Source organism: Adelges cooleyi, unplaced genomic scaffold (assembly GCF_023614345.1).
Source record: "Adelges cooleyi isolate 19-005CV unplaced genomic scaffold, UGA_ACOO_1.1 ACOO_flye_CR_arks_rails_tigmint_CR_PRNA_574, whole genome shotgun sequence".
NCBI lineage: Eukaryota > Metazoa > Arthropoda > Insecta > Hemiptera > Adelgidae > Adelges > Adelges cooleyi.
In genome coordinates this window covers 10,660,550-10,672,615 of record NW_026096268.1, presented here as the reverse complement: position 1 = coordinate 10,672,615, position 12,066 = coordinate 10,660,550, and the positions used below count along the sequence as shown (strand labels likewise).

The 12,066-nt window shown below is 33.5% G+C and overlaps 1 protein-coding gene across 1 annotated transcript; it reads left to right on the top strand.

Annotated features, from left to right (window-relative positions):
- The first annotated feature begins 209 nt into the window (after window positions 1-209).
- On the top strand, window positions 210-5,632 carry LOC126842680 (vitellin-degrading protease-like). Its single transcript, XM_050579762.1, has 6 exons — window positions 210-289; window positions 670-748; window positions 3,192-3,375; window positions 3,578-3,786; window positions 3,862-4,067; window positions 4,461-5,632. The coding sequence occupies exons 1-6, from the start codon at window positions 212-214 to the stop codon at window positions 4,668-4,670; spliced, it is 966 nt and encodes a 321-aa protein (XP_050435719.1). The 5' UTR covers window positions 210-211; the 3' UTR covers window positions 4,671-5,632.
- The last annotated feature ends 6,434 nt before the right edge of the window (window positions 5,633-12,066 follow it).

Genomic DNA, 12,066 nt, shown 5'->3' with positions numbered 1-12,066 from the left:
GGCTGTCCGCCGGCATGTAGTGTAGTGGCACCGGACCCGCGTGTCGCATATATAACGCTGGCGCCGTCGATCCTGTGCGTCCGCTGTCCGTCCACAAGAGTCTCGTCCTCTCCATATTCTTGCTACACGACCCGAAACAGCCGCCGCCGCCGTCCGCCGCCGCGTCGCCGCACACGCTCGCACAGCCGCCAAAACCCGTTCGACCGCCGACATGCGCCCAACGACGACGCTCTTGGTGGCCGCGTTCCTAGCCGCCGTGGCACGCGTCACGGACGCCGCCTTCGCGTGGGTCAGTATATAATATAATATAATATTATTATTGTAAGACAATTTTCTTTTTTCAACGGTTAAGGCGGCTTTTATCTCTTCGAAACAGCCGATTTCACCGATATTTCTTTAGGATTTAACTCGTTAAACTACCTAACTTTGTTAGTGAAAATTTCAGTTATCAGCTATCGCATTTCGCGTGATAGCCAATGAGAACGTCGGAATCGAGGTAACCGCTTTGGTAACAGCTTTGGTAAAATCTCGGTCAACTTAATAAATAGAATTTAACAATAATAATGTCGTGGTAAAAATTGATAATCATCAATCGTTATGTCAAGAGTGTGTATATTATTTATATCATAGTTTGTGAAACCGGCTGAAGATAATGTGTTTACTTTCCAGCCCCAACTGCCGCAGTTTGACTTTGTGCAAGACGCCGTGCCGGACACTGTGCCGTCCGTCAAGTACTGTTCGTCGTGCGGTAAGTCTCCTTTAATTAATATCTCTAATGTTATTTGAATTTTCTTTAAATTTTCTCGACGAGACTAAAGGATTTTCCATAGCGCGTTTGTATTTTTCATATTATTATATTACAACCGTTCAAAATCGGATTTCGCCCACATCGCGGTTTAATCGACCGGAACGTCTTCGGCAACCTTAACCCAAAAACGATTACCACTAATTGCCCGCGACGTCTGAGTACAATATATATATATATATATTATCATGCTATGTCCGGTCACGTTATTATAATTATTACTACACACGAGTATTGTACAATCATTATTACAATTATAACGTTATTTCAACAAAAAGTAGCTAAATATTTCTCGTCCGAACCGAAATACATATTTTTATCACTATACATATATATAGTGCGTGGCTTCTTTCACCCGTGTGAAGAATACCACCCATCAGTCGTTTTTTTGGTAATCTATCATTCGTTCAATGTGAGACTGAAAAGCATTAAAGTTTCTCGATATAGTTGAACGTTTTTTGGCGATTGTAAAATAACTTTCTTCTTCGCCTTGCTTTTGGTTACTATAATCGTTTTTTCCTTAGATAGCTTTAAACAAAAACAAATGTAAGCAAGTCTTCTTTTACAAAAAACACTATAAAAACCGAGTCGAGTTTGGTCCTGGGTGTACACACATGGTTCACACAACCTTAGATATTTTAACTGCCAATATTGGGTTTTGTCTTGAAATTCACTATTCGACGATGGGTTTCTGATTATTGCGGTTTATTGTAATATTAATCTAAACAATTAAACGGTAACGTTTTATTGTTGCAACCGTCGTTTATCGTCTTCCCGTATCTTGTCGTCGGCACTCGCTAATTGCCCAGTTAACCCATGAATACTAATCACATGTGTATACATTATTGTGTTGCTTTGTTTTCGCATAAACGAAAGTTGGGTGTGGTGGGCTTATCAGACACATTCACACAGGTAGGTATGAATATCAAGAGCATATATTATATATTTTAATAAGTTTTGTCCGTACAAACTGTCGGTGTTGTTTCTCTGTTGGACCGCTGCTAGTATACACTGGGTGTCAGCTAATAGATGTATGATAATATATGGCAGTACAATTACCGCTTTCCGGCATTTGGCTTGCATAATCCCCGGTCGAAGAGAAAGAAAGAATATTCAATTATAATTGTTATTACACTTGTGTTGTTGCGCAACGGCTGTCGTCGAATTTGCCGGTACCAGTTTGGAATGCGTTTAACCGAACACACTAATAGACGGTTATCGATTGCTGCTGCACGGTCTTGGGTTATCTTAAGTGTAATATATTGTTATAGAAAATGCATTTATCCGGTTATTCCAGCAGGTATACCTACTATTATTATTCACTCAGCTCGGGGACGTGTCTAAATGCAAATGCTCTCAAATCTATGGACGGCATCTAAAGTGCTTTAGACAAATATATTTCTTAATACGGGGCCCCCCTAAACCGCTATTAAAATCCGACTGAAAATTATCACATTCAATAATTATTATCCAGTGCCTTAAACTCGGTCGACGATAATGGTAATAAGTTAGAAACCGCTCCTTGACACAGACCATCTTGTGTGACTCTCCTACATAGGTATTTAACTTAGATAGCATTGACTGCATTACCGTCGTCGTCGTTGTTGTTGTTTGGAAACGTCTCGTTTTAGCATATGCAAACACTTTTTGATGCTAATTTTGTTTTGTTTTTCTACTCTGTGAAACTTTTATGGAAGAAATGCGCTAAAAAAAAAACAATAATAACGTTACACGTGACCCAAACGAATCGTTATTTGCATTTTGTCGTTCATGGAAGATTGAACAGTTAGCTTACACATCCAATCAACGACCTATTATAACGATTGGCAATCAATCGTAGCCTAGTTTTTGTTGTAAACACTTTGAACGTAATTGGGAAAAACATAAGAGGCAGTTTCCGAGTTTACTACAAAAGGGGGGGGGGGTGGAATTTGCTGAATTTGGGAAGCAACTGATATGATGAGATGCAACTACTATTCGGTAGTTCAATGAAAATTATAAATTTAAAAAAAAAATAGTAAACATTATTATAGTTTTCGACATCGTCAAACCTACTCTATGTCGATCCCGCCTTGAACTTAAAAACGAACCTAGACCTCGACTACGACAGCGCAGATACTCGAGAAGGTTGATATACAATATGTATGTATACATGTATAATAGATAGATCATAAAGAACGGTTTTTTTTCCTAAGACAATAACGGTACACGTTATTATTATTGGCATTACAAATGTATTGTTTTAAAAAACACACAACAACAATAATAATTGCAATGTTTGGTGGTCTTCGCGGCACAGCAGTAGAGTGCTGTAACCTGTGTGTATATTATGTTCAATTGATGACTGTCAACATATTTTATAATCTCTACTGATCCATATTTTCAGCAAAACCGTGTGGCACTCAACCCGAGGATAAACGATCGTTGTTTGCCAAGATCGTCAACGGCAAGGACGCGCGGGAGAACGAATTCGGTTGGGCTGCTACTTTGGCCAGACGAGGCCAGTTCTATTGTGGCGGCACTTTGATCACCAAAAAACATGTGCTTACCGCAGCACACTGTGTCGAATCGTAAGTATAAGTACACAAGTATCGCCAAGACCCTGTGCTTGAATTGGAAAGAAAAACAATGGGTATACCCCTCAACCAATCTAGTTTAACTCTTTACATACTGATCTGGTTTGCAGACAGTTGAATAGCAAGTCCAACACACATAGCATCGCATCAGTGTTTACTAACGTCACTTACAGCTGACTGTTGTGTTTGTTCACAGTTTCAATGCCAAAGATCTGACCGTGACCATTGGCGAGCACGACCGGAAGACGGACAGCAGTCGGAAGTCGGTTCACCGCGTTGCCAACATCCACCGGCACCAGGACTTCCGGTTGAGCACTTTCGACAACGACATAGCCGTCGTGGAACTCAAAGAACCCGTCCACGTCGAGAACCCTTGGGTTCGCCTTGCTTGCTTGCCGACCACTTGTAAGTTCAGCTCTTCTCACAAACCTGTGAATAACCTAGTGTGTCACAAATATGTTTTTTTTCTTCCTTCCGCAGCCGACGTATCGTACGAAGGGTCCAAAGGAACAGTCATCGGATGGGGTAGACTGGGCGAACGCAAAAAGTCGTCGAATATTCTGCAAAAGGTGGACGTGCCAATTATATCCAACGAGAACTGCAAGGAAATGGGATACGCGGCAGAGAAAATCACAGAGAACATGATTTGCGCGGGCTACAAAGAAGGCCAGCAAGACGCTTGCCAAGTAAGTCCTTAACGAAATTGGTCCACAGTAGGTGAAATCCAATCGAGATCAATCCAAACTCTCAAATCCTGAGGAGATAACTGCACCGAGTTCTGACTTGTGGAAACGTTTGGCATAGCCAAAGACAGAATAATACATAAGCAAATCCAACGGCTAGCTTATGTTTGAAATCCACCTGAAAAACTAACTACAAAAAGACGGCTTCAAGCCGCGTTCCACGTGCATTGATTATCTATAGTATATTTAATCTATGATATAATATTTTAAATGAATGTATATCCACGTTTCGTGTCTTGGACTTTCTTTACACCGAATCCTCAATTGATAGATTAACCCCTGTAATTGCTGTGCCGGTCTACCTGTTGACTCTATTTTGTTTTTTTTCAACAACAGGGCGATAGCGGTGGACCTATGCACAGACACATGGATTCGTCCAACGTCTTGGAAGTGATCGGTATCGTGTCTTGGGGCAAAGGTTGTGCCAGGGAAAACTATCCCGGGGTTTACACCAGAGTGGCCAACTACTTGGACTGGATTATGGATCACACGGGCGAAGAGTGCATATGCGGTTCGCCGGCCGGCCAATCCGAAGAAAATTACTAGACACCACAACCCAGACAAGTGCATATTTATATCTTAATTATTAGCCGTTTAAGCATTAGCATACACCACACGTTGAACATTACCACCGATTGCCAATTTACACGGTAAATTCTAGTCAACAAACGTATAATATCTTAATCATAATATTACCATAAGTGTACATAGTATTATACATACTTAATTATTGCTGTCTAGAGTATATTAAAAAAAAAAACCGGCTATTTATACTTTATTCTGTCTGTGAACAAAACCGTACCAAATACCTCATATTTTTTTTTTTAGATAACTTCACAACTACTAGCTACTTAATAGTATATACTATCTATACCTATGTGTTTATAATAAGTAAATATGGACATAAGATTTATATATATACTTTTTATTTATTTTGAAAGTAACGTTTCACTCTGACTAAAATGTTGCAAGTAATCCAACGGTCTTCTATAGGCGTTGCGTTTACACATTTGATCTTTTCTTTCTCTTTTTTTTTTCTCATCACAAATCCGTCGCTCAGCGGGTGAATATAAAAAAGTTATCTATCCGTCGATCTCGGTTTCTATTCTAATTAATTGCACGTTAAAAATAACCCCAAACCCTACTGGATGGGTTTAATAATTTATTGTCTTCCTTTGAAAAGTTTCTTAAAAAAAAAATGTACATAAGAAACACAAATTAATCGTTTAAGCTCACGACCATAATATTGTTAATTTATCATACTGAACAATTTTTATTGCTGTTATTGTAATTTATAAGTTACCCAATATTTGACAAAATATTATTATTATAGTTGTATTTATATTTTAAGTTTCAACCGTAACAACACGGTGTAATCGCGTTATGAATGTTATATAATTGTAAATTACCATTAAGTTAATGTTACTCAAAAATCAATTACAATTTACATTAAAGCGTTTATGAATAAAAAAATTACAAACTAAAAAACGAGTGGAAATTATTTATTAGCTTAAGGTAACCACCAATTAGATAAAAACAGGTCTTATTTACATAAGTATTAACCAAATATTGATAAATTTTAAACATGTCGTAACGAAAATATTGCAACTTAAATCTAGTTTTGTCCAAAGTAAAGTACACACACTTGTAATCTATAATGTAGAATATAAAACAAGTCGCATTGAGAAAAACACATGTAAAATAAATCCACTTTTTTAATAACTGTTTTTATTAATTTGCATTAATGTATCAAAATAAAAAATTTTAAAAAGCCTTCTTCAACAATACCTTGTCAGGATAATATTATCATGTTAAAATAGGACTTTAGATAAAATATTATTCTGGTTTTATGAGTTACCACCACGGTTATAGATAAACGGTTTATCTATAACCGTGGTTACCACTGATGGACAACCCCATTTTATCTCTTATCTCTTATCAGATAAATCATCAGACATTTTTGTTTGGTAAAAAACTGTCGATTTTTGGTGTGCCAAAGTAAAGACATAAAATGTGAATAATTATGTCTGATTTTAGCGACAAATTATGAATCCAAAACCTACTATATGTAAACGATCATAAAATACAATATGATAGAGCGCACAGGTAATGAAAACGCGACAGGAAATCATTATCCCCGAACACCGGATATCCCGTGTAATAATTGTAAAATACGAGACTTAGGGGAACACGACCGAAAGGGATGATGATCAAGGCATATTAGATTTAATAATAAATAACCGTCTTGAGTGCCGGCCGCCGTAGACAATGAACTAATATTTCACATGTACGTTGTGGAATTATTTTCAACGGCCATTTGAAATTGCCCATTTATTATTGACCAGTAGTAATTCCGAGTTGGCTCATAATTCATATAATATATATATATTTAATCGGCTTTATTAAACGAATTACTCGGTTAATGTATCTGTCCAAAGATAAACCACACACACACACACATTATGTATTTATATTATTTGGGCCCTTAGCCTTTGCGCTTTTCCCCCAGTAGACTAGTAATCATTTGAAATATTAATCAAACAACAATAACGAATTAGATAAATGGCGGTAGACGTTAGAAGTAGAAATACAGACACATTTTTTTTTGGTTTGGGATGGAGAAAACTAGAACAGCTAAGAAGATTATTATTGTAATGATATTTTCAATCCATATTATTATTTTGATAAAAAAAAAAAAAGAAAACCGATTTTTCTTCAATACGGCATTACGAGGGTTGAATATTTTATTAACAATATCGGATCCGAGGCATTACTATAATATCATTATTATTAGCATAGTCTTGGAATAGCTGTATTTCGACTTAAGACGTTATCGTACAAAATAATATTATCGGGAAAACCCATTACCGAGAAAAAAGGACCCTTTTCGAGGATTTTTAAAAACGGTAGAAAATATAAATCCTATTATTTAGCTTATTTATTTTTATTATACACCGTCCGCGCGTTATGTTAAGTCGCTGCCGGCTTAAATCTCTTTGCTAATACAAAATCATAATGTCCAGCAATAATTTCAAGCTTATCTTATCTGACCCATTTCCAGTAGCTCTTAGTTACTGCGCAGTCAAAGTTTTATTAAACAGAGTATTTTCTTGAAAGAAATTAACATTACTCTCTAAAAAGCATTGCTTATTCGAACAAAAATTCAATAGAATAAATATTCACTACTCAGTAAAAAAGCGTTCCTTAACAGTAAATATTATAAAGATGTAACTTACAGCTGTTAATGAGACTTTAATGTACAAAATATATTGTGTCGATTGATGCGAATAAATGATAACATTATTCGTCGTTGCTTATAGTTATTATGATATCTGTAGATATTTTGTAATGGTAAAAGAAAATAAATTTCAGTTGAGAATTATTTTTTAGACTACTTACCTAATAATTATATTTGTCGCATAAATCATAGCTGTAGAAAATCAAACATAAATAATATCCAAAAATCTAAAAAGGGGTAACTTTGAACCGATTTCAGAATGATATCTAATCATCAACTGACTAACAAAATAACCGTTGAAACGTTTCTAAAAAAAAAAAAATACACTTTGTACTTAATCGAAACTAAAAAAATTAGCATTTATGTGACAACATTTTTATAAAATTTTTGGGTTGTTTAGAGATATCTTGCACGTGACACTGTTAGATGTTGTAATTATGAAAAAATTATTTTTGGTTAATTTTCAGTATAAGTAATTTATTCACTACAAAATATTCAAAGTAAACGACGCGTCAAACTTCCTATAAGTTATAACGAAATACTTGACTGTGATGTTTTATTCCAAGAGGAAAATGTTTCCCCAGAGGAAAACTGCTTTTTTGACGAAAACTTCGAGTGTTGTAAGTTTAAACCATTCACTAAAAATTATTATCGTTAACTTTCGGGGGGGGGGGGGTGGACGCCGGGGAATTGATATTTTATTCAATTTGAAAAAAGCCACGTTATGTGGAAACCGTCTAAAATTACAAAAAGTCCACGTCGACACTAGACTTTTGGAGTTCGTACAGAGTTGACTGTGATAATGTTTTATTTCAAGATTTCTGCGCTTCACACCTTTTAATGGGTATAGTCACAAAAGTTAAATTGGATTTGCCGCCGCAGGACGTGATGTACATTACAGAGAGACATTTTGTGTCTTATTGTGTGCCACGTTTCCGTTACAAAAGACTCGTGTCAGAAATGGCAATTGAAAAATAATAAGAATTTTTATACATTTACACTCACCGCAGGTACTACTGCTGTATAATATGATGTAGGTGGTACGTTATACAATAACAACGCCGCGTCCTCTGGGATACCTTTGATAACATATTATACATGAAATTCTACTTGATTTTTTTGTTTTATATTTTCAAACGACACAGTCCGTTAGTTTTCCTCCACTGTACAACTAGTATTACTCTTGCGTTTGAAAACCTTATATTTTTACGGGAAAAAAAATTAGATCTCTAAATCGTAGGCACAGATTTATACAATAAAGTGGATTGCTAATTAGTGATAATTTATCACTGATAAGAACACAAGTCGACGTCCGCCATTTTTGTGGGATTTATGTGTGTATAAAATAATAGATATAATATGCGGTGTTTTATAGTTGATTGAAATAAAACATATAAGAAAACTTAATCATTATGAATTTAGTAACTTAACACATGAAACTTAGTCGTTACGATTGTTATAAAATAAAAAAAATTGTTAACCTTTAAACTGATAAGCGATAACACAGATATTACAGAGTGTTCAAAAACCGCCATATTTGTGGGAATTAGAACCTTATCACATGTTTGCAGCTGTTATCACTGTTTATAAAAATTACTAGCACAGATATGGATCATTTTTATAAAAATATTTAACGTGCGAAAATGTATTTTTAACTTAATATTATAATTACTTAAATAATTTCTAAGCCCATCTCGATTGTCACAAAACACTTGTGAGGCATAATAGAAAATTAAAAAAAATTTAATATTCTGAATTCCTATATATTCCTAATATCACAATATTTGTTTAGTATTTATCTGATAAAAGATAAAATTCATTGGCCTCATTTTAAACGGCGGACGGATGACTACACGTTTTATCAGTAATAAGCAATCTAGTTTATTTTTTTAAATTTAATTTTACGATACGGGCGTTAGCCCAAAACACAATATTTAACAGTTTACCGTCGAACAAAAAACTTAAGTATTATTTATGTTTACAAATAAAATATATAACATGCAATAATATTTCACAAAATAATGATTAAAAACAAGTACATAATTGATATCTTTATTAGTTTATTATAATTAGATAGTTTATTATCTATATTTGTGATAAATATATATTTGTATATATCTATAATTCTGTGTTATCAACTTGTGATAACGTTCTAATTCCCACAAAGATGGCGGAAAATGGTAACTTTTTAATTTTCTTTAACGTTAAGTCAATTTATGTTTTTTGCAAAGAGAAAATTATCTAGTCGCGCACAGAGTAATATCATAATAGTATGTATATATATTATATTATACCTAATATAATTTAATACTTTTTATAGTAATAGCCAATTTGCATAGACAATATAAATACACATTAATTGTTTAACAAATTGCCGTTTGCTGATTATTTATTATGTTTTTTTTTTTGGAAAGACCGCGGTGTTGGTTAATTACTTTTTCTTTTTTACCTGACAGCTGTTTGAATGCATCAACCTATATGATATTATGTTGTTAAATCTTACATTGACTTTCATACGACTAATTAATTATTTATTATTATACTTAATTATTATATCGTCTGAGCTGAGAAGTTCTTGTGCGTTAAGTTATTTGTTTGCTATGTAATAACTAAATTGATTTACACACAAGAAGTATACTCAATCTTAAATTAACCTCAGTCACATGTTATCATTACAATAAATTACAATTATTTTTTTTAACATTTAATTGAACTTGTTTCTTTGATGTTACGTTTTCCAACATAATAACGATAGAGCTATGTACATAACGCTATTATAAGTATATTATTATGTTGTGTACAGTGATTTTATGGATTAAGCACACACACATACCTATAGAGAAAAATAACTGGTTTATATTTGCATCAACTGGTCTCGTGGGTTGTTGTAAGATATTATTTATTTTCTCCAAATGTAACAGTACTCGATAATAAAACGTATTTGCTTTTTAATTTCACTTTTTATTTTGTACATACTGTATTCAATAAAGTATAATATTTGTTTGGCACCCATTTGTTTGTTTACTATGAGATAGAATCTCATGCTAGCATCATAAATAAATTTTCCCAGAATGTTTTAATAGACATCATCTCTCAAAAAAATCTCTAGTCTGTATTTATAAGAAATACCAAAAAAAGCGCTTTATAATGGCCATAGATAAAATTGCTTATCTCAGTGTATTTTTTTTCTATGTATTTTTTCGTTTTCTATTTGTTCGATAAACTTTGACTGTCAGTAAAAAAAAAAGATTATTTGGAGTTCCAAACTTTTTTTTATACAAGTTTATATTACTTTTTCGAGTAAGTTTTAAGTCGATTACGGTTCTGAGTGAGTTATTGTGTTTGGTTTTTAGAACAGCTAACAGGTGATGTTTTCTCATGATGGAAGTTTTTACAGATTTTACTCGAGTCTTGTTTGTTACTTTGGGAGAACATTGCCAATAAACCAGCACAGTATGTGGGGGGGGGGGGTTGGGTCACGGTGGAGTCTGAGCATAATATTGATTTGTAGGTTTTCAAGGAATTATTAAATGTGAAAATAATAAAATCGCAGCCTTTTAAATATGTTACAAAAACATCTTTTAAATGCATTTTTTAACAAAATATAATATGCATGTATATATATACATTGTACATGTGTACCACCGGGTTAATATATTCCATAGTCGTTTGCTTGAATGCAAACAAACTTGAATTTAAACGAGAATATTTTATATAATATAAATTCGTAGTACCGGGGGAAATGTTTACAAATAAATATGTAAATGTACCAAATATGAACATTATTTATTATATTTTTTTTTGGGGGGTCCAAGATTTAAATCTTGACATTACTTCGGTATACAATGTATATTGTACACAATGCGACGACCCTTAGAATATTAACATGCGTAAAGACGTTTGTATTGGTCCGCACAGACGTCATTTTGCCATTTTCTTTTGATAATTTATTTGTGATTTTTACATTTTTTTTTTTTTATTGTTTTTCCACAGGGCGAAAATAACGTTTTTGGTACGAGTCTTGAATACAAATTCAGATCAACTTGGCTTTTGTTCGACGACTGTGTATTTTTTGTTATGGAAAAATGTCAGAAGGAAATCTGATTTTCAGATTGAATAGATTATTTTCATTTTCGAACAGAGCTTTTTTTGCAAACAAGTTGATTAACAAAAATTACTCATTTCAATATGGGTTTCTTTTACTATGACATCGATACTTTGTATGGACTAATTATTCGGATTAAGAATTTTAAAAAATTATTTCAAACAATTGCTGTATTAGTTTTAAAATTACACATATAACACTACATTGACAGCATAAACGTTTAAACCAAAAATTTAAGTGGACAACAGCTGTTAATAGTAGTAAATTGTACTTCCAATTATAACATAAGTTTAACAGTGAATTGATAAAAATAGCAAAAATATTACTTTAACGAGTTTTAATACGGTTGAAAAAATATTGAAATAGTTTATGCAGTTGTCTATGAGTGAATTTGAATAATTAATTATTTTAGGGGTTGATACTCTTTACTGATGGTACATTTGTTAATACAGAAAAACTTGATAAACTTAAATGCATGACTTGCCATTATAACCGTACACTTGGACTACCTTCTTTATAAAAAAAATAACGTTTCGCCCGCTGCACTGGAATTTTAATAAAAACTTAAAACAAAAAAAAAACAATTATTGGTCCTGGGT